The sequence below is a fragment of the Meriones unguiculatus genome, chromosome 9 (assembly GCF_030254825.1).
Source record: "Meriones unguiculatus strain TT.TT164.6M chromosome 9, Bangor_MerUng_6.1, whole genome shotgun sequence".
NCBI classification, from domain to species: domain Eukaryota; kingdom Metazoa; phylum Chordata; class Mammalia; order Rodentia; family Muridae; genus Meriones; species Meriones unguiculatus.
Window position 1 is genome coordinate 62,867,743 of NC_083357.1, and position 24,047 is coordinate 62,891,789.

The window sequence follows — 24,047 nt, forward strand, 5'->3', positions numbered from 1 at the left end:
AACAAGCTTTATTGGTTTTTTGTTGCTGTTTCAACTTAAATGCAGATGTTGTCAGGGAGATGTCATCACGCTGGATTCTGCCAAACATTGCAGTCTGTTGCATCAGCTTGACAAAGAGCGCAGACATCTGTCATTCAGCTTCCCTGTCAGCCTTGTGCCAGTGTCCCAACCCAGTGTCCGCTCCATCGCGTGCTGCCACGTGTACAGTTCCCCGGAGAACATAACCAGGGCCTCACCCGCCCACATTTTTACCTGTGCCCTGCAAGGGGAGACAGTCCACCTAGGATCCTTGGATCTGACCAACACTCACCTGAGGGACATCTGCTCCCCGAGTCCCTTCTCACTCAGCTGGGTTTCCCACCTGTCAGTACACCTCCCATCGTGTCTTAGGTCTGAGGTGGTAGAAAAAGAAAGGACCAGGAGAACTTTGACACCCTGACACCCCCATCCCTGATTATATCACCTGGAACGATGCCTCTGACTTCCCTTGAGAGGAGAAAGGTAAAGGACAGAAGCAGAAGGCGTCACGAGAGCAGTATTGCTAACTTCTCTCTCTGGCTCACCAATCAAGTCCTGGAAAGAAGAGCAGAGGAGAGTTATCGGTCACATCCCACTGGAGTCCTTCTTTTAGGCAAAGGACTGCCTGTTTTTATAAATAAAGTTTTATTAGAACACTGCCACACTTGTACACACATATACCTGTGGCTGCTTCCACTCTCTGACAGCCAAGATGGCAGTAACAGCCATTGGGTGACCCACGGAGCCTGAAACATATACTTCCTGACCCTTGAGAGAAAGGGTTTGGCAGGGTTTGGCAGCTCTGCTTTCAGCCTCTGTGCTCTTCAGCTAGTTCCCAGACCCTCTGCCCGCTTCACACTTTTCAAAGGTTTTCAGGTGTATTTTATCATTCAGTCCTCATAACAGCAAAGGAATGTAGAAAACAGTTTACTTTCAGGGAAGTGAGATGCAGGAATTGGGTGCTGCGGACCATGGTCCCACAGGGCTGGGGTTCGGGCCTGGAGTACAGGAGAGTGTAGGAGAACATGCTGTCTTCCTTCCCTGAGGCTCCTGGTGTGAGGTAGACTCTACTTCCTGGTGGGGAAGCAGGAGTTAGACTGAGGGGGATCAAATCTTGACTCTGCTACTGACTGTGGACAAGTGATTTTCTGTGTCTCCATCCAAAAAGAGGAAAGGATTTTTTTCCCAACACATACACGCCCCTTAGTTCCCCCATCCAGGAAGAGGATAGGAGTCCTCCATGCACTCCCCTCCCCCACTGTTGTGGTCAGGGTGTCACTACCTCATCCATATGACTAAGTTGCCTCTCTTGGTGCTTGGCCCTACAAATCCTGTTGGCATTCATGAGGTGGTTATAACTAAAAACCCAACTCATATTTCACCACACTCCACAGAAATGATCAAGTGAGTTGAGTCTATGCCAGGACACCAAAAGACACTGGAGGCTGTGTATAGCACACAGACCTCCCTAGAGGTTGGAGTTTTCTAACTGGGTAGCGCCTTCCTTCCACAGTCTGCCCATTTCTTCAGGGCTCAGCTGTAGCAACTTTGCAATCTACCTGCCTTTCCTCTTTCTCCTGGGGATGCCAAGGACTGCTGAGGAGGTTGTGAGTTTGGACTGGGACTGAGGCCAAGCAACCAGCATGCTTTTGTTTCCAGCCTATTGGTGAGAAGTCATAAACACTTGGGATTTCCGTGGTAATCCTGTAGGCAACATGACTTGGTGGACACACCCAAGGACTCAGAGCCTGCCCTCATCAAATCTGGCTCATCACTTAACAAGTGCCAGCCAAATGCCACACACTATGGGAAACACAGGAGGAGGAGGACCAAGGAGAGGCCCTAGCCGTAGAGATCAGGCCTGATGGTAGAGCAGACAGTCAGGAAACAGACAGAACTAGCAAGATGTTTTGGATTCAGCAAACCAGAGTTCACATCTTAGCTTGATTGTCCTTTTTAAAAAAATTCATCTTTAAAAAAATCATGTGTATATATATGTGTGTGTGTGTGTGTTTCTGTGTGAAGGTATATGCATGTGAGCTCAGGTGTCTGCTGAGGTCAAAGGCATCCGATCCCCCCTGGTGTTGGAGTTACAGGTGGTTGTAAGCTACCCTCGGTAGACACTGGGGCACTGAACTTGGCCCCTCCGCAGAGCAGAGCCTTCTAGCTGAGCCATCTCTCCAACCCCAGCTTGATCGTTCTTCATCTGCCATCTGGAGAAACTAACTAAGCTTCCCCGAGCTTCATGTTTGAAAAGCGTCAAGATGGGGATGTGGGTGATCATTTACATTCCAGGCCGTGACCTCTAAAGTGCCCCTGCACGTTGCATGCCTTGTACCAGGCAAGTACCCAGTGAGTGCTTCCCTGTGGAGCTCAACAGACAGTTCTGAGACACCCTGAGAAGTTCTGGGTTAGTTCAGGTGCAACCATCAACGGTGCTCTTGGCTTCTCAGCCTGACCTGCTTTGCTTATACATGCTGGGGAACAAGGAGCCCGGTCCTGGGTCATCTTCTCAGCATCTTTAGCTGAATTGAGTTTTTTTTTCCTAGTGACCGACATCACTATTTTGTGCCTTTGACTTCTGTCTGTGGCTTGTGCAACCAATGATTTGGAATTTCTGTTCTAAAGCACATGCGAGCACCACAGGAGATGAAAAAGCCTAGCGGACTGTCTCTGAACATGTTCATGCCCTACTGGTATTCTACTTGGAAAAGGACCGGGAAGAGCCTATATTTGGCCATGAGGACAAATACTTTCGTTGCATAGAGGTGCATAGATGCATCCTTATTCAACTGATCCACAGCCTCAGGCCAGACTCACTATGGTGGGATCACGTAGGACAAGGCAGTGGATGGTAGATATGATCTAGAGTAGGGAATCAGGACTCTTGCCATTAGTTCTGAGGTCACGTGATACTACAGTAGATCCAGAGCCAGCCCCTGACCAAGCATGACCTGGGGAACACTATCATTAATCATTTACCCAGAGACCTGGGACCAGTCTCTGGCTACCAGGGTGAGAGGGGGTCGTCTCTGGAAGTCACTCAGAGTTACCCTTGCCAATGGTTTGGTTGTTTGGGCTTCTGTTAGAATTCCCTCTATCCATAATCAGACAGATATTCCCTGGGAAAATAGGATGTTGGGGGAAGGCTCCTTATCAGCCTTTGAGACATATGTGAATGTTACTGAAGGAACCTGGATTGGTGGACCATCCTGTCATTCTCCAGGTGTCTCCAGGTGTAAGATTCTGCTTAGACTGGTATCTAATAAAAGATGTTACCTAATGTGTAGTGCTTTAAAAATATGTGTGTCTACATACATACATGTGTGTGTGTGTGTGTGTGTGTGTGTGTGTGTGTGTGTGTGTCAGCAGCAAAGGAAAGTGTTTACAAAGCATATTTTGGGAAAAGAGAGCCCCCAGTGTGTGTATACACTTAGAGGACCATTATGTAAATATGTATATAAAAGGATAAAGAGAAGGGAACTCACAGTCTGGGTGGGAGCTTTACTGGGGCACATTTTTCTTCTTTCCAATTTACTCTAGCTCTGTTGGTGCTGGTGATCAAACAGCCCTTTAAAAATGCCACAGGAATCCCCCTGCAACCCAGAGAGCTTGGCACCCAGCGGGGTTTCTGGAGCCCTGAGGGATTGTATCCATGCAATCCCCCATCCCCAGGGTGCCAGACGGGTATCCTCTAGCCTCTGCTGAAACACTGCTCTACCTGGCTCAGCATCCTGGCCGGCAGAGGTTCCTGGAGTAAAGAGCTAGGGACAGAGCTGGAAGGGGTAAGCCTAGGGGGCAAGGTGGGGGCTAGGGCACATCAGCCCCGCCCCAACTCTGTAAATGGGAGGAAGGCCAGTGTAGAGAGGGAGCAGAGGGCCTTGCCTGCAGGCTCCATCTTCCTCCTTGGCGGGGGAGGAGTCCCACCCCTTTGGGGCCTCCCTTGGTTCTTGAAGCCTGTGAGTTTACTAACTAAATCACAAAGATAAAACCAGAACCCACTACTGCCAATTTTTAGAGTAAGCCATGAATCAAATATTGTTGCATTTCCCCATAAGCAGCTTATCTGGGTACATTCTTCCATGAGGCCCACTTTCCCGGCACCAGAGGCCAGGGAACCAGGGTCTGTCATGCTTGAGCCACCTTATGCATGTTCCTACCACTGAGGTCTCACTTCTTTCTGTGTAGGCACTTGCTTTCCAGAGGACTCCTTGTGGAGACTCTGGTGACCTCTTCTTTCCCAGGAGGACCCCAGTGCCACCAATCTGCTCCACCTCCGCTATCGCTTAGCTCCATTAATGATATGGTCCACCTTTGGTTGGACCCAATTTTATAAGTATAGCATCCTATTTGGAGTAAAGCCCTCTTGCTGGCAGCTAAGGTCTCTAACTCCATACCTGAGGGTCAGCAGAGAGCCAAAACTAATGATAGTTCTCCATCAGGCCAAGGCCAGGAAGAAGGCTGACTTGCCTCAAGCCCAGGCGCTGGCGGAAGGAGAAGCAGTGGGCTTCTGTGATATGCTAGCCTGTGTGTCCTGGCTTCGGGTTCTCAGGCTCTATGAGAGGTAGCCCTTTCCTGACTCCCAACCCGGAAAGGATACCTCCTCCCTACCTGGCTTTAGATACCTGCTCTCCCATCATGTCAAGTCCTCTTAGCCACTGGTCCTGGTTGTCAGCCTTCAGGCTTCAATGTCTCCCCTGGTTTCAAGTGGAGAGAAGTGGAGAGAGAGAGAGAGAGAGAGAGAGAGAGAGAGAGAGAGAGAGAGAGATTGAGAGAGAGAGAGAGAGACAGATTGAAAGAGAGAGAGAGAGAGAGAGAGAGAGAGAGAGAGAGAGAGAGAGAGAGAGAACTCTTCTCAGCTCTTCTTTTAGGCCAGGCATCTACACACATCACACTTTCTCTTGTAAAATGGCCGACTCTGATGGAAACTACTCCATATTGGGATGATGAAAAGAGCCTTTTCCCTCTTCTTTTCTTTTCTTTTCTTTTCTTTTCTTTTCTTTTCTTTTCTTTTCTTTTCTTTTCTTTTCTTTTCTTTTCTTTGTGGCTTAGGACAAAAGGCCACCTTCTGTTAGTCCAGCTTGGCCTGTGCCTGGTATCAAAAGGAACTGGGGGTGTGCCTCCTGCTGCATAGATCATGCTTCCATGGAACTCATCACCCACATGGTCAATGTTTTCCTGGGGCTAGACCCTTGATGGTGCTCTAAAGAGGGCAAAGACATAATTTTGTCTTTAGATAAAGGTTATGCCATTTTGGAGTGGCCCAACTTTTTCATTAGCTGGTCTCTGTGAGTATGTGTAAATGATTTGTTATTATTGGGTCCACAAGAGAGGTCATCCATGTCACCAGGAGAATCCAGCAGATGGCTTAGTTACACTTTGAGCAACCAGCAGAGAGGTCAAGGATGTGAGAAAACTGCTTTGCCGTGTCTATAGTGACCATTCTCCTTAGGTCAGCGGTTCTCAACCTGCCGGTTGCAACACCTTTGGCAAACCTTTATAGCCCAAAACATTTACATTATGATTCATAACAGCAGCAAAATTACAGTTGTGAAGTAGCGATGGAATAATTTTACACTTGGGGGATCACCACAACATGAGGAACTGTATTAAATTGTCTCAACATTAAGAAGGTGAGGAACCATTCCCTTGGGTGGTGGCGGCAAAGGCAGAAAGCAGGGCCACAGCCCTCTACCTTCTCAAGGGTTCCGTCCATGTGAACCGCTATCCACCCACCAGCTGGTGCTGTTTCCAACCTCACCCACTGAAGTCACTGGGGTCTTTTCAGGAGCCAAGTTCACACTCATGACCCTTCCACACACACCGGTTTTCCAGGGGCCACAGATCTGAAACCTTGTCAGGATGTTCCTGCCTAGCTCTGGTCTCCATAGTTGGTATTTCCACAGCATAATACCAGGAATGGGATGCAGCCAGGAGAGAGGGGTCAGGTGCAGGTGAACGAAGACTCTCTGCTGATCTGTACTCATCCAGCCTTCCCCTGAGACATCGCCCAGCAGCAATAATGGCTGCTTTCCAACCTGCCCAGTACCCCAAGCACCCTGACCTCTCTGTTTATGCGCGCTCTCCACCAGTTCCACCACTGCCTTACAGCAGTGATCATATCATTAGAGAGGTCAGTTGTTCCTTCTAGTGTGAGACAGTGTCGTTGCCATCTACAGGTGAGAAGACTGACGTCCAGGGAGGGTCATAGTTCCCACAGAAGAGAATACATCAGGAGGGATGGGTGGAGGAGGTGGTTCGGGGTCATGTGCCTGCCACACAAACGTGAGGAGCCGAGTTCAACTCGCCAGCACCCACATCAAAGCCCGGATGTGACCGTGTGCACCTGGAACCCCTGTGGTGGGATGGGAGGGACAGGAGGACATGGAAGTCTCACCTACAGACACCTAGCCGTTCAGTGAGCTCCAGGTTCAGCCAGAGACCCTGTCTCAAAAAACGAGGTGGAAAATAATAGAGGAGGACACTCGACATTGACTTCTGGCCTCTACAGGCATGTGCACCTGTACACACACGCTTCCTACACACATACACACACACCGCCATCAACAATAACAGAATTTGCTGCACAAAGTTCAGCCAATTTAAATGGTGCTGGTGGTTGTGGTAGGGGCTGTTCGCCCTATCAAAGCCTATCCCACAAGCTCCTGTTGTCCACTCATGATTTCTACCTGGCTTCCACAAAGGCGGTGGAGACCAGCTGAAACTGGAACCTGGGCCCACGCAGAGCTCTGCTCCCACGTGCTCACATCAAGCTGGACCTCGGCTCTTCCTTGGCTCTTCCAGTGTCCAATGGATTCTTAAAAAGTACAGTGGGGGAAACGGGGCAGCCAGAAGTGATGGACACGGGAGGTGGTTTTTACACAAAGAAGCAAGGACCAAGCCAATTCTCTGTTCTCCTCATCTGGGCCCTGCGCACACAGCCTGGGCGTGTGTGGGTTTTTACGAGGTCTGTTTTATGGCACATGCTCACACACAGATGCGCACGGGGACCACAGCACCACATTGAAATTACGAAGCACAACGCACGAGCTCTCAGGGATGGCTTTTCAAATTTCCTTGATAAAACGGCTTTATGGAAATGTTCCCATTCCCTCCCATCGCCTGTTGCTTCCCGTTTAACTAGCCATCTGGGGCTGGGATAACTTTTTCTCCCCTCTCGGCTTTGGATCATGTGCAGCAGCTGGAGATGCCGGCTCTCAGCTGTTTGTTTTTCTTCCTAGGAGAGGGGCTTGGAAATGTTACCCACCAAAGCCCATGGGAAGGGCTAGTTTGAGGAACTCAAAAGTCCCCAGCCACACAAAGCCCAAGCACGTGGTACTCAAACAGCGTCCTTAACTCTCTTACTGGGCAGAGGAGCTAGCCTGACATCTTGGACAAGCTCGTAGAACAAGCCCGACCCAGGCCCACTACCTTTTTTTTTTTTTTCTGATGGAAGAAAGGATGAGAGACAATGGAGACTGAAGACTCCACCCGATGGGCTCGGAGCCAGGTCCCCAAATTTCAATTGTGAAAGCTGATCTGGGGCTTCACGGGGTCCCTCCCAGCTGGCCCATCCATCATGTGGACTTGGGTGGGACGGGTAGACGCTGAGTAATTACTTGCCTGGAGAGCTTGCCTCAATCTAGCCAGACTCTCCCTTAAGTCGCCTCCATCATCCCTGGGGTTGAATCTCGAGACCCAGACTGAAATTCGGTCTATCTTCCCACCCTCCGCCCTGTCCAACGCCCCTCTTAAATTACCCTTTGGAATCATTTCATCGTGGGAAAACTCGTGGTAGAAAAGCTGCCCTCATAACCATTTTCAGTGTAGATTTTTTTTTTTTTTTCCTGAAACAGGGTCTCACTAAGTAGGCCTGGTTGGCCTGGAACTCATTATGTAAATGAGGCTGGTCTTGAACTCACAGATCTGCCTGCCTCTGCCTGCTGAGTTCTGGGATTAAAGGCTGGTGTCCTCACACCCAGCCTTCAAATGCATAGTTTGCCAATGTTGTGTGTATCGGAGGAGTTGATATGTGGCTATAACCACCGGCTCCAGCTCCGGAGCCCTCTTCAGCTCCTCCAGGGGAGCTGTGCTCAGTAAGCACTCACACCATCTCAGCTCTGGTAATCCCTGACCATGACCCATCTACTTTCTGTGACTACACAGGTACCGCCTGCAGGTGGGATCTGTCCCTTTTGTGATGGGTGGATTTCACTGGGAGTCTTCAGGGCTCACTGGTGGCTGGCTGGGCATGTGGGCTTGCTTCTGCCTTCTGACTGCTGTGAATGAGAGTGTACAATAGTCTGCTCACGTCTCTGCCATCCACGTAGTGTGTGTGTGGTGGGCCATCTGTGCGGTGTGTGTGTGTGTGTGTGTGTGCTCGCACATGTGTGTGTGTGTGTGTGTGTGTGTGTGTGTGTGCAGTGTATGGTATGTATATGTAATGTGGTATTCATGTATGGTGTGGTATGTGTGGTATATATGATGGGGATATGAGATATGGGGTGTGTGTGTATGTAAGATAACACAGAGGATAGATGTGGTGCGTATATGTGTGTCGCATGTATAGTTTGTGGCATGTGTGCTGTGCATATGAATTTTTGCATGTGTGTGGGCACATGAGTGTGGATTAGGAAACCCTCTCGCCCTCTCCTTTAACTGTCCCAAACGCTTTCCTCAAGGCCCTCTCCGCATGTGTGGTGTACAGTGCTAGGCTCTGGGACCTCGACGTGTGAACTTAGGGGGAGTCCCAGCTCGACCCCTTGACACGCTGCTTTCCTCCTTTAGTCGCTAGGTGACCAGGTCAAATCCCTTATACGGCCCGTAGCAGCACCATCTGGGTCCGTGAGAACCCATTCCTCATTCCTGTGCTCTAGAGTTAGCTACCCTCAACCTCGACAGCTCCCTTTTAGCCCTGGGATCCCACGCATAGACACATGTGCTCACGACTGTGGCTCGTGTGTTTCAGTGGTGCTAGGTACGCGCTTCAGGGTTGTCCTGTTGAGGGCTTTAGCAGGGTCCCTCTAGCTGACCATTTAATCATTCTTAACTGCCCATTCACCACCATCCAGGTCTTTTCAAACTACAGGTGAACGCCTGATGACATTTTCCGCACTAGACAACTCTGTTATTTAGAATTTTTTTTTTTTTTGGTGGGGGAACCCCCAGGAGGGAGAATAGCTTATGAACGAGGCGAACACTTTTTACGGCTCACAATGCAATTTGCCAAACTGTTCTCCAAAAGAATTTTGCACAGTCATCAGCCACACATAAACACTCTGCCTTCCGCTGCGGTCTCGCCAGCGTGACGTAGCGCCGTCTGTCATATTTCAGGAGAGTTCCTGCCTTGTTTTGCTTTCCTTTCGCTAGATAGCGATCTCAGAATGCTTTCCGATCCGTATGTTTATCAACTGTATTGCAGCTTTAGGGAACTGAATCTTTAAGCCTCTTGCCTGTGTACTGGGAAATGTGAAGTCGGTTGTTTAAGTGTAATATGCTTATGACCATAGGCAACCGTGAGGTGACCAAGGAAGCCTTGCTTCTTATCCCCTAAAGGTTATGACCGACTATCACGTCTTCTTCATTTGGTGTTGCGTCATATGTCACATGTGTGCCGTGCTATTTTGTTCTGTGTAGTTCAGTCCCAAATAACGCATTTATGTTCTTTATGGGGTTTTTTTGTTTTTGTTTTTGGTTTTGGTTTTTTTGTTTTGTTTTGTTTTGTTTTTTTGAGTTCTGTACTAACACTAAACTGTAAGGAATGGGGACTTTAACTCCAGGAAAGGCCTGAATCCCAGAGTGGGAGACTGACAGAGAAACAGAGAGAGAGCTCTCAGACTCAGCCATTTAATATTGACAATGGCTGTAATAATAGCACAGAAATGGGGAGGCTGTGGTGCAATAAATGATAAATAATCTTAGCTGACAAATGATAATTTAACATACTTATGGGGTACAGTGTGAAATTTCATCTCACAGGGATTTGCTCGTTTTTCTTTCTGGTTTTTTTGTTTGTTTTTTGAGGTTCAGGTTGACCCATAAACTTACTTTGTAGCTCAGGCTGACCTCAGACTTGAGGTAAATCCCCTACCTGGGCCTGACAAGTGCTAGGCCTTTGGGTGTGAATTAGCTACCATGTACAGCTTTAACTCACATTTGACAACAGTTTTTAAAGCAAGGTTTGGGTTTGGGGCTGGTGTTACACTCATATAAGTAAAGGTGACACGGATGGCATCCAATGCTATTGTTACCAAAGTTACATTAATAGAGATTCAGTGCATAGAATCAGAGTGTGACCGCCCTGTTCAGCCAGCGTGATCAGACTAGCCTGTTTGTGACTGCCTTTGTTTTAAACCTACAGAGAAAGGAGACACTGTAACCAGCACTCACATGTCCTTCATTTGAGCCACCAACTAGAAATACTTTTGCTACATTTTGGTTCTTTCTTGCTTCTTTACTCTTTCTCTCTCTCCCTCCTTTGTGTTTTTGTAAAATCATTTAAGAGTGGGACACAAACATCCCCCCTAAATTAGTCGGCATTCATAAAAACAAAGGCATTCTCTTCCATCATCACTATATAACTGTTACATTCAGGAATTTAAACACTGATACAATTTGACCGTAAATACATCATCCATGTTAACTTTTTTCAGTTGCTTCAGTAATGTCAGTTACAGCATTGTTTTGATTCTGAGCACCATCCAGTCTAGGGTCATACCTGTGGGTGTCATGTGTTGCTCTGCCATCTAAAATGTATCCTGGCCCCTCACTGTATTTCATGACACTGAACTTGTTTGTTTGCTTGTTTGCTTGTTTTGAAAAGACAGGCCAGTGCTGGTCATGCTCTTCTGCAACAACTCGGGTTTGCTGAGTTTCCCCATCGTGGATGTAGGTTAGACATTCTTGGCATTTGCTCTACATCCTGCCCAGGAAGAGATTATTCCAGTTTGTTCAACTGTGGCTTATCATGTCAGGTATAGAGTGTTAACCACTTGTGGTTAGATGGATAGGTGTTGGATGGTTAGGTAGGTAGTTAGGTAGTTAGCCAATGGATGGATGGATGGATGGACGATGGACAGATGGATGGGTAGAGAGATGGATGGATAGGTAGAGAGATGGATGGATACACGCATGCATGAATGAATGTGTAGTGATGGATGAATACATGGATGATGGGTAGATAGGTAGATGAATGAGTAGTGGATGGTTAGATGTATAGATGGGTAAATCTGTGGCTAGATGGATGTATGGATGTGTGGATGGATAGATAGATTGGTAGATGGGTAGATGTGTGGATGGATGGATAGATTGGTAGATGGGTGGATGGCTTGGTGGTGGATGCATGCATGAAGACAAGGGCAGTTTGGGATGTGGTAAGGGAGAGGATGGCTTTAGCAGAAGTGGGCTGAAAGGAGAAGACAGGGTTCTGGACCTGTGTGGAAAGCGTTCAGTGGTCACCAAGTCCCCGAGAGAGCTAGCCTTGTGGCTACCTGGGTGAACAGGATGAAGAATTGTGCACTCAGGTTTTTAAAGTCACAGATCCTGAACAGGGCCAGGGAAACACTCGTCTTGACTTACAGTCCCTGGATTCCATTTGGTTGTCACAGACCACTAGTGGAAATATTAATTCTTATTTACCTCAGTTCTTTATGTGATATAAATGGATATTGAACACTCACCAAGTGTCGTTTGCTCTGTGTTGGAATATTAATACCAACAAATTTGTTAACCAGTGAAGAATGGGGAAGCATCAAAATGCAGCAGGAATCTATCAAAGGATGTTAATGGTGACCATGGTCATAGCTTGGACTCAAATGGGGCATTGTACTATATGCCAGATTTCCTTCCCTCCTATTTGATTTCCTCCAGTGGAAGGAAATCTGCATTATATAAAAACACAGCCTGGCTTATTGTAGGTGTTCACCTAGTGTTCATTATTATCATGAGTCCTCACACAAGTCCCTCGGATAGATGTTGGTAATTCCACTTTTTATATGAAAAATGAGATACTCAGAAAGACAAAGTCCTTCACCGCGGAGTAGGTAGCAGAGTCCTGGCAGACAGGATTTGAACCCGGTCATTTAGATAACAAGTAAGTGATGGCCTTCCTTTCTAACTTAGCTGTGTCTAACAGCCTACCCAACTCTAAACTTCCAGACCCACTTTCTTTATGCAACTTTCTGCGTAGCACACAAAGCTGCCAGATTTTGAAAAACTTTAAGCATAACATGAATGTAGTGGGCTTTTAAAAAATTACAACATGGTAAATGTTGTCATCAGAATTGTTCTTTCTGGTTCAAAAAGTCTCTGAATCCATCTAACACCATGCTGTGACTGATAACTGTTGCTGGCATGATTTCATACAAGCCTTTTGCAACACTAAATTTTTTTTCTTTTTTTTTTTTGCAACACTGGAAATCCTCCACCAACTTTACAATGCCAAACACTCTGGTGACCAATCAGTCCTCCCAAATAATTATTTGTGTTAATGGCTTTAACCAGAATGATTCTGTCTGTCTCATTACTGTTGGTAGAGGTTCAGGCGAATGAATAAGGGTGGGTAGATGTATGCTTGTATACTTAAAGGGTAGATGGATAAGTAGTTGATAAATGGATGCATAAATGCAGAGATAAATGATGGATGGTGGATGGTGGGTAGATGAATGGTGGGTGGATAAATGGTAGATGAGTGGATGGATGGATGGATGGATGGATGGATGGATGCACGAATGTATGAGTGGATGAATAGGTAGGTAGGTGGTCGATGAATGGATGAGTAGATGGATAGATTAATGGGTAAGTGGATAGACTATTATGGATGGATGGATGGATGGATGGATGGATGGATGGGTAGATGGATGGGTGGATGGATGGATGGATGGGTGGATGAATGGATGGATGGATGGATGGATGGATTGGTGGATGGATGGATGGATGAATAGGTGGATGGCTGGCTGGATGGATGGATAGATGGATGGATTGATAGGTGGATGGATGGATGGATGGATTGGTAGATGGATGGATGGATGGGTGGATAGATGGATGGATGGATGGGTGGATGGATGGATGGATGGATGAGTGGATGGATGGATGGATGGATTGGTGGATGGATGGATGGATGGATGGATGGGTGGATGGATGGATGGATGGATGGATAGATGGATGGATGGATGGATGGGTGGATGGATGGATGGATGAGTGGATGGATTGATGGATGGATGGATGGATGGATGGATGGGTGGGTGGATGGATGGATGGATGGATGGGTGGGTGGATGGATGGATGGATAGATGGATGGATGGATGGGTGGATGGATGGATGGATGAGTGGATGGATTGATGGATGGATGGATGGATGGATGGAGAGATGGATGGATGGATGGGTGGATGGGTAGGTAAATAATACATACCGGATGAGAAGTTGAATAATAAATGGGCAGGTGTAGGTCACTGATTCTGGTTTTCTTGACAGCAGTGTGGCACAGGAGAATGAGGCACAAACTACTTCTACAGAATTATGTGCAAGTGTCTCGACTGTGTCACCAGTGATATAGGTGACCCAAAACATGTCACACCACCTTTTCCGGTCTCAATTTCTTCATTTAAAGTAAGAAGTAAGTGAAGGTCACTCTCAGCTCAGAGTGTCTGGGGCTTTACTGTCTTCTCAGTCCACAGTTTAGAAAACAGAGATGTAAGAAATTCAAAGGCTCGAGACCTCAAGTTCTGAGAGAGAGAAATCCCAATAAATGTCAAGAGTCCTGGCAAGTCTGTCCCAGATTCCTTACATGCTTATTAGTGAAGATAATTTTTAGCCTCCTTAAAATACTTTATGACAGGCTCAACAAGTGAAGAAACATGGATCTGTGAAAATTGGCCAACACTGCTCCAGCCAAAGGCAGTGTGCCCCCCATGGGGGAAGAGATGTTGAGTTGTTTGAAAACAAGCACTCATGGAACAAATTGTCCACAAGGATAGAATGGAGAAACATGCTGCCTGCTCTTGATGATTTTAGATCCCAGCCTTGGGGGACCAAGGCAAGGAAACAGCCTAGAGAAACACAGGAGCAGTCTTGATCGGACTCAGTGGGTTCCTGCTAGAGTAAGAGAATGGATCTTGCAAGGAAGTGAAACAGAGTGAGGCAGGCAGAGCGGTTTAAATCTTAAATTTGTTGCTCTTGACTGAACTTATCCTGAGCAAGCCAGCCAGTCTTCCTAAGCTTTGTATGTAAATTTAGACAAGGGCACATGACCTCAGAAGCTCTCTGCCTGGATTTGAGTAGACACTGATTGGTGTTATCTTCCTTTCTTGTCCACTCTAGTCAAGTAGATAGACCTCTAGGTTCCTCATTCCATCTTGATTTCTATTGTGGCGGCATGGGCCTGTAATCCCAACACTGGGGAGGTGGACACAGGATTAGTACTGTAACTCACTGGTCAGTCAATTGAACAAAATCAGTGGATGACTCTATCTTAGATCTTAAGGTGGAGAACAATTGAGGGAGACACCCAACATTACCCCTGTTCTCTAAAATTATATACACACACAAGTGTACACATACATACATACACAGTAATATATAATATATGCATACAATACACACACACACACACACACACACACACACACACATATATATATATATATATATATATATATATATATATATATAGAGAGAGAGAGAGAGAGAGAGAGAGAGAGAGAGAGGGGTAGGTAAATAGTAATAATAAAGGGGCAGAGTCAGGAGGCTCTACTGGAGGATGTGAAAAGGCAGCATGATGCTGGATCAAGAGACAAACTGTCTGCTGTGTGAGCCTGGACCTGCACTGAAGCTCTTTAGGGCTCACATTTCCTCAGCACCTGACCACAGACCCAGCTTTTTATGGGGCAAAAAGAAAGGCTACAACAGTGAGAAAACAGAGCACAAAAGGTCTCTGTTCTCCCTCATTTAAGTTCATTTTCCAGTGATTGAAGTATCGTGCCAGACCCTAGGTTTCACACATCACCCATCTCTGAGGACTGCTATAAAAAAATCAAGCTGGAGAAATGGCCCAGCAGGTAAGACGGGGCCTCCAGTTTGGTTTCCAACAGCCACAACAGGTGCCTCACACCTCCCTGTAACCTCACTCATGGAAATTCAACACCCTCTTCCGGCCTCTACCTCACCTGCACTCACAGCCACATACCCACACGCAAACACATGACGCAGATGGAATTTACAAACAAATCTTTTTCAAAAAGTGAAAAGAAAGGATCTGGTCAAATATCAGAGATTCCGTATGTGGGCAGCTATCCAGCATGGTACCCGGCTGTCAGTTTAAATGGGGGATAAACAAAAAGCTTTCCTTCTGATGAATACTCATGGCCCAGGTGTATCTCTACAGTAAATTTTAAAATGGCGTCAAGCCAGCAGTGCACACACGGGTAAGGACGGCACCTTCGGCAAATGGTGTTGCGAAACTGGGTAGTTTGCATATAGAAGAACCCAAATAGATCCATGTCCACCACCTGCACAAAACAACCCCGAAGAGATCAAGGGTCTCAATGTAAGACACCTTAAATCTCATAGAACAGAAAATGGGAACATGGTTGAATTCACAGGCACAATTAACAAGATGGTCGCATTTATTAATTGTTGGTCTTAATGCCTGCGCTAAAAACTGTGCAGGAAAGGATACTATCATTTGAACAAGGGGGAAACCTACAGAATGGGGGAAAAATATTTACCAATTATACATCTGATATAGGGTTAGTCTCTAGATACACTAAAAATACTGAACATGAAGAGCTCAAAAAGCTGAACATCAAGAAACAAACAACCTAATTTTAAAATGGGGGATAGAAACAGAGTGCTCAAAAGATGAAACACCAATGTCTGAGAAACACTGAAATAATGGACAACATCCTTAGGCAGCAGGTAAATGCAATTCAAAACTGCTTATGAATTGCATCTCACACTAGTCAAAATAGCTTATAGTAATAAAACAAATGACAGCACATGCCGGCGAGGATTCGGGGAAAGGAGGACGCTTAGTCATTGCTGGGGGAGTGACAACGGGTACAGCCATTATAGAAATCAGTGTGGTGGCTCTTGGGAAGTTGGGAATAATCTACAAACTCCAGCTCTACCATTCTTGGCATATACCCCAAGGACTCTACAGTCTATTACAGAGATACTTGCTTGCCCATGTTCTTTGCTGCTCTCTTTTTAGTAGCCAGACATTAAAAACAGTCAAGCTGTCCATCAACCAAAACAGATAATGACAATATGATACATGCAGACAACAGAGTGCTATTCAGCTGTTAAGAAAAATAACATTCGGAGATCAGGGCATGGTTTAACCCTCATCTGAAGGAAAAAGGGTCTTTCAGAGACTCAGATAAACTCAAAGAGCCTGAAAGCAGGCTCACAGCCTGCACACGGTCAAACCAGACAGGAATCCCAGCGTGAAGGAGGGGAGGTAGGCACAAAGCCCCATCACACCCCAGGTCAGGAATAGAGGGCCGGCACAAAGTGGACTCCATGTTTTCTAGTGGACAAGCTTTCTGTCTTTTTTCCTTAAGAGAGAAAAAGAATATGAAGTTGGATGGGGAGTGTGGGAGATATGGGAAGAGCGGTGAGGTGGGAAAGAATAGAATTCCCCGAAATTCTCAAAGGATAAATTTAGCAGCGGGGAGGTGAGCATCACATAAAGGAAATACATGAAATGACGTCGCGATGTCTTACCGTTCAAACCATGTGCTTGTTTTTAAAACGTGTAGATGATCACTCTGCTAACACAGTGATGAAATGAGATCCCGGAAGGGAGGAACTGTTTTACGATGGGTGGGGGCTACGTTTATGGAAAGGGCCTGAGCAGTACATGAACTCCACCTTGCCAGCGTTTATTTCCATCCAGAACTTCCCACATAGGAACGAAAACCCTGGAGATAAGGTCAGTGCTGGGTTCTACAAGAGTAATCCACACTCATGTCTGTCTTCATGCATTACATCACTACAGGTGGGACCTTTATTTTTTTCACAAGCCAAGTGGGAATTGTTGTTGTTGGTTTTTTTTTTTTTTTTATAAATGCAGCTCTGTGATACCTGGGAAAGGCAGTGATCACACCACTGTTCTCTATGTGGGACTCTGCATCCTGTGTGTGTTTGAAGACAGGCTCTAAATTTGCCCGGAGACATTCTCATTTCTTTATATCCATCGTGGGTACTCAGTTGGCCAGGCACTGAGGGTGACTTTCTTGAAACAGCTACAGAAAACACCACTAACATGCACAGCCTTGTGGAGAAGGCTCCCCACAAGAGGTTTCTTCTGTTTTGTGTTTTAAAGCTGTGGTATGCTCTCATGCCACTACATTGAGCTTCTTCATCACGCTCAAGTAAGGTCAGCAACGTTAAGTACATTGAAATTGCCATGCACACTGGGAGATTTGCTAAGTTTCTACACTGCCATCCTCAGATCGCACAAGCCCAAGGGTGGCAAATGATTGGCTTAGTTCTGGAAGTGCCAGGCCACCAGGCTCCAAAAGCCTCAGAACGGCTATCCTATAGAGCAGTGGTTCTCAACCATAAAGTTATTTTCGTTGCTACTTCATAACTGTAATTTTGCTACTGTTATGGATTGTAGTGTAAATCTCTATGTTTTCCTCTGGTCTTAGGTGGGCCCTGTGAAAAGATTGTTTGATCCCCCGAGGGGGTCACAACACACGGGTTGAGAACCACTGCTGTAGAGCCTTCTGGGTATCCTGGGTCAATCTGCCTAATGGCATGGACACTGGACCCGGCACCTGTGTTTTGAGTGTACCTCATATTTTCCCAGTTAATCTTCAGTAAGGGATCTGGGGTGGGGGGTTGAATCTTGTCCTCTAAAAGTCATGTGGTGTAATCCTAACTTCCAGTTACCTGAAACGATGATATACACGAAGACAGGGTCTTTAGAGAGGTGATTGGGGTGTGTCCTGGTTTCAATTCTGCCACTGTGACAAAAATATCCCGACAAAAGGCAACTGAGAGGACGAAGGGTTTATTTGGCTTACAATCCCGGGTCGCAGTCTATCACTGTGGGGAAGCCAGAACAGGAACAAGTATGCTGACTTCCTCGGTAACCAGGAAGCCAGTGTTCAGGGTCCCAGCACTGCCCCTAAGGAGGTATCCTCAATGGCCTAACTCCCTTCCACTAGACCCTACTTTATGACAGTTCTACCGCCTCCCAGTTAGTGCCAGAGCCTGGGAACCCGGTCTTCGCCGTACGAGAGCTTTGGGGTGAACGCTTCAAACCGCAGCCCTGTGGTTCAGGGACTTCTCTGTCTCTCATCAGGACCACAGCATCCCAAGCCTCCCCCAGGATCCCGTCCCCATCCAGCGCGTTCTCCTCACTGCCAACAGAGGCATTTTAGAAGCACCCTTCTGTCCCCACATATATGAAGAGTGTGCACTCAGGGTTCAGCTTCTTCAGTTCATCTCCATGCCGGACTTCATCTTTCCAGACAAAGTTTATGAATAAGCACTTACTTTTTAAAGTGTGTTCAAGTTTTAATTTAATCATATGTGTACGGGGTATTTTACTCGCATGTATGCAGTGCCCTCAGAAGCCAGAAGATGGTCTTAGAGCCCCTGGAACTGGAACTGCAGGCAGTTGTGAGCAGCCATGTGAGTGCTGGCTCTTCTTTGAAACAGACAGTGCTGCTAACCACTGAGCAGTCTCTCTGGCCCCAACGGGTCCTCTCTTAACATGTAGTTTTTCCCCCAAAGCCATACTGGTGGGAGCGATCAGGTTCTAGTCTTGTCTATTCACTAACTGAAAGACTCATGCATTGAGTAGCTACCTCACATTCACAGATCAGATGACTTAAAATGTGTGTGAACCTCCAGCCTGAATCCAAGCTTACCTGTGGTTTCTCAAGACAGACAGTGAAGAGTCAGGAAATGAACAAACCAAAGGCACAAAGGAAGATGGGATTTCAGCTGCCCTATTAGTAACGGGCTTCTTATTTGGGCCTGGGATTCCTGTGGACCCAGAGTGCAAGGTGGAGGCCTAGCAGCTGGTGGTGAGATGCGGTCCTCACAGGCAGTGTTGGGAGATGGAGGGAATAAAACCAGGAAACAGAGAAAGCCAAGGTAAGCATGCGGCTTTGAGCTGGTCTCCACTGGGACTCCATCCCTTTCTGCTAACTGAGGATCCCGTCACAAGAGCCTCAAGCAGTCCCTTCCAAGAAAGCACTAGCATCGTCTCTGCCTGCATCCAATCAGGATCTCCCAGGGGTCAAGGGCATGAAATTATAATTCTCAAGTCATTCCGCTTGTCTCTGAGAGGCCAGATGCACTGGCTGCAGAGGCTGGAGAGGGGGAGGAGAGCTGGGTTGTGGAACTTGGGACTTGGGAGCTGCAGACACGGCTGAAGGAAAAGGCCATTGGAGGGCAGGAGGGACAACCCAAGACCTGCCAGGACTCCAAGTCTTTCTTCCAGGAAGAGCAGAGGACCTTGTGTTTGATGACGTTCTTTATTTTCAATCATTCAGTAACACTTTTGACAGCTGTTTACTCATCGCCCAGGAAGTTCAAGGCTCAAGCGTCGTGCTGATCTAAGCAGTCTTGACTTGAACTTAGAAGGACTCAGTCCCTTTCCTATCACGGACATGCACTTAGTGAAAACTCTCTCTCTCTCTCTCTCTCTCTCTCTCTCTCTCTCTCTCTCTCTCTCTCTTTTTTTTCTTTTTTTGAGTGGCTGGCCATGATTCCAGACACTCCAGCCTCCAAAATGGGAAGCCAGGGCTAATCTCCTTGTTAGGAGGCCTTTGGTTTATAATTCATCTTGGATCTCATTTTCACAGTAATCGGCAGAAACTATTAGAGACACTGTGTGCTTGGATCAGGATCAGGCAACCTTTCTGCCAGGACACAGTATACACAATGTATCCAGCCTGGGCCCCTGGGACAATAACAAACACATTGGGAGGATTGGCCTCCTTTGAAGTTCTCACAGGACCTCCCAATATGGGTGGGTTGTGACTGGCTTGTGTGCCTGCCTGTGTGTATGCAGCCTGTGTGCCAGCAGTGTGCCAGAAATGGGACCTATCTGTAGACAACAGGCAGATCAAAGGTGACTTTCCAAGGTGCAGAAAAGTGAGGTAGAGTGTGGAGGAAGGATTACCTCCTTTATCCTGGTCATTAGGCTTTGGGTGAGTTGGCCCAAGCCAGGCCTGCTCAGCCCCATCTGCGCTCTGCAGAGCTCAGCCACTGAATGGGTCTCTGCAGTCTCTGATGAACCGAGCGTCTTCCCCATTCTCCTGATGAAGAGACTGAGGCCAGGAGGTGGAATGACCATTAACAACAGCCTCCTGACGCATGTTCCCATGGTCCACACCAACGCTGCCCTCAGGAGGGTGAACTGAAGAGTTGTTGCTGTAGAGACAGCTCCCAGGGAATGAAGCCGTGAGCGGCCCAGGCCGGTGTCCACAGGACTGGGAGCTGAAGAGTCCACAAGACGGGGCTTGACTGTGAAACCAGTGTGTCTGCTCATGCTCCACTCACATGGGGCGAAGCACTGAGACACGGCAGGTGGAGAACGGAGGGCCCAAAGTCTCTGGCCTGGACACCCCAGAACTCAGGCAAACCTGAGCTCATCAGAGGTGGGAAAGACACCCTGAAGTAAGGGCATTCTTCTGATGTGATTGGGAGCGACTAGGAGAAAGGGTTGAAGCCACAGGGTAGTTTAGGACCACTCCCTCCTGTCTCTTTCACCCACAGCCCACCTGTCCCAAGCTGCTGGAAGCCTCAGGTCCTGCCTGGCCATCCCTCTTCAGAACCTACCAACTCCTTCTCTCTAAACAGGAAACGGGACTGAGACTGTATTCATTAAGGAACAATTGACAATCAGCTTCCCTGAGGGTCTGTGTGTGCCCTCGATCACTGCACAACTAATCTGACTATAAATCCAAATTAAAAAAAAAAAAGTTCTTCCCTAAGCCCACACCCTCCATCAAATCAGTGTTTTGTTTGGTTTCAGATCCACCCATTTGCATATCTAGGCATTACAATGTCACTTTCTGCAGAGCTGTTCCACCTAACAACGTTGGTGTAATGATTTTGTGAGAATTTTACCATCCTTCCTCTGGTCATCTAGCTAATCAAATAGAACAAACTCAGTCTTCTGGGCTTCGGAAGGTTCCTTGGGTAGACATGATGGATCACATCATTGGCCACCAGGAGTCACTTGATATTTAGCTCCTCCTCCTTTCCTGACAGTTGGCAGCAGGGGAAGGGTGGCCATGGTGCTGGGACTGAAAAATCCCAACTGTCCCAAATTGTCCCTTGGTTTTTCTAGTGACCAGACTCCATTCCTAAAGTTCTTGGGGACTGGCAGCCATCATGCCCTTCATTAGCCTACCAGGAGACACTTTCTGATATTATTTTGCAGATTCTGAGGTGTTTAGCAGTCCTGTGCCAGGAAAGAGGGATGAAGAACAAAGGCATATTTTGCAATAACCCAGGGACACGTTGTAACTGACCCAGTCCCTTCCTGGTGACTCTCCCGCTCAAGCTTGGTAAATAAACATAGAAACCTTTCCCTGTCTTTTGAATTTTTTTTTTTCCTCACAGTAAGTTCCCAGAAGTTGGATTAGTAGGTCAAATGGCATAGGCATTTTTTTTTTTTTTTACTCTTAAAAACAAAACAAAACAAAAAAAACCACAGCCAAGATGCTGGAGAGATAGCTCAGCAGATAAAAACACACACTGCTCTTAGAGGATCCTAGTTTGGTTCCTAGCACCCACACTGGGCAGCTCACAACTGTCAAGTCCAAAGGAAGCCCCATTTCCACAAATTCTTGTGGTTGGACAAAAGCCAGAATTCCTCCGGAACTCTGGAAGTCACTTTGGGAGTACCGTGACCTCAGATCTCCAACCTTCAGGCTATGCTTCCCATGCTGTGGTCTTCCTCATGGCAGCGAAAATGACCTCTATCACACCCCGTCACCCCCAGGACTAGCTTAATCTCAGATCTGCTGTCTGTCCAGAGTGACGGTGGTGAGTTTGGGTCGGGCCCGCCTGCATCATTTGAGGAGCAAACACACAGCGAAAATGAAGGCCCTCTTCCCACAAATGGGGAAAAGCTGCCAGGGGAATTTTTTTTTTTTTTTTTTTTTTTTTTTTTTTAATTTGCTGTTCATTGCTGTGTTTCCTTGGGCCCGGGGACATGCTGGGCCATCGGAGCCTTCATAATTGCCTGGGCTCCTTTCTGGAGCCATCACAAGTGCCGAGCCCACTCTGACTGCTCCCATCATGGACAAAGAGGAGGTGAGAGGCAGAGGTGAGAGGATAGGGCTGATGCTGAGGGGGTGATGTAACACAGTGACAATGCAAAAGCCCAGGACCTTTTCTCCTGTGGTCTTTCACTGGGAAAGTACAAGCTGAAAGACGAACTAATGTCTGCTTACAGAGAGAAGTCTTGACAGAACCAGAGGCAAAGCTCTGGCCTTATGTGTTGGCATGGTGACACGCAAAGGAAGGCTGCTGTTGGTTTTGTCCCATTTCCTGGGGTCGGGAGACACTAGCGTGGTGGGCACCGCAATCCATGTCACAGCTCTGTGACAGACTCCTCATTGAAAGTGCTGAAGGGGTGTCGGGTTCTGCTTTTGTGTGTGCATGTATGGGTGTGCTTGCACATGTGTGAGAATGCACGGGGAGACCAGAGGTCACCCGGGGGAGGTAGCATTCCTCAGGTGCTCCCCATCTTGTTCTTGGAAGCAAGGTCTCTCACTGGCCCAGAGTGGCTGCTGAGGCTGCACTGCCAGTGAGCCCCAGGGTCCACCTGCCTCCCTGTCACCCATACTGGGATTCCAAATTCATGCCGCCATGCTCAGATTTTTTCCATAGGCCATGAACTCGGGTCCTCGCATGCGCAGCAAGTACCTGACCTGATGAGGTGTTTGAGCTCTGATCTCTACCCTTAAATGATTTTTTTCACTCAAATCCCTCACCATGAGCTCAGGTAATAAACAGTCCGGTTCCACAGCTCATCTGGAAAACGTACCCCTCATTCCTGAGGCTTCTATGGATGTACAGGCTTTGCCATTATCAGTCAGCGCTGTCCTCTCCCACACTCCACCCTGAATATAATGTTCCGGGGGTTCCAATGCCCGCCTGCCTACATTCTGCGTCACTGGTCTGAAGATAAGGCAGGATGTGCGCTGGGACTTTGGAGGGAGTGCAGGCTCACAGCACACTCCTACTAGCAGGGTAGCCTTGAGCTAGCGACTAGGAGGCCTGTTTTTAGATTTTCCCAGCAGTGGGCAGTGACACTGTCTGCTCCCAGGAGCAGAAGAACCCCAGTGGGACTGAAGGACACTTGGCAAGTGCATCCCTCCAGGGCTCTTCTGGATAAGAAGAGGGCAGATGCACCTTGCGGCTTTGTGCAGTGGAGGACGGTCGACTGGAGCTCTGGAGCCTTCCCTGCCAGCAGCCAAGCCTGCCCACACACCTTGCCACCTCTTGGATCTGCTTCACTAAAAATGGGTGTGGCCATTCCTACTTCCCAAGCTTGCTGGGAGATGGCAAGAGAGCAACGTCTAAAAACCCAGACTGTTTGATAGAGAGTAGATGGTGATAACTACCAGTTCCTTTCCTCCTGCCTGGATTTGGCGCATGACTGACTACCCCAGCAGCAGCTACAGAGGAGAGCATAAGGAAGGGGCAGATGCTCAAGCACCCTCGCCCTTGCTTTGTGTTTCAGACAATCTCTTGACATCCCACCACAGATAAATAAGAGTATGAATTTTATCCTCCCCACCTCCCAAGGAAAGGTGGGCTGAAAATGAAGGGGCGTAATAGGTGCCTGCTCCTATAGAAAAATGTAGGATACAGGCCTGGAGGATTGGCTCTGTGGGTAAATTGCCTGGCTTACAAGCATGAGGACTTGAGTTCAATGTCCAACACCCACATAGAAATTAGGGCATGCTGGCACGTACTTGTAATCCCAGTGTTTGGGAAGTGTAGGAAGGAGGATTCCTGGAGCTCACTGGTCAGCCAACCTAAGCAAA

The 24,047-nt window shown here is 47.4% G+C and overlaps 1 protein-coding gene across 7 annotated transcripts in view; it reads left to right on the forward strand.

Moving 5' to 3' along the window:
- Positions 1–24,047, forward strand: part of Scara5 (scavenger receptor class A member 5) — a 91,467-nt gene that overhangs the window by 27,328 nt on the left and 40,092 nt on the right. Inside the window, exon 1 of one of the 7 annotated variants that reach the window (XM_060391349.1) lies at positions 21,748–22,318. The exons of 4 other annotated variants lie outside the window; for them this stretch is intronic. In XM_060391349.1, coding sequence (XP_060247332.1) covers positions 22,291–22,318 — 28 coding nt within the window. In that variant the 5' untranslated portion in view covers positions 21,748–22,290. Of the gene's footprint in view, positions 1–21,747; positions 22,319–24,047 lie in introns of those variants that run through there. 2 more of the 7 variants (XM_060391351.1, XM_060391352.1) reach the window with 2 other exon arrangements.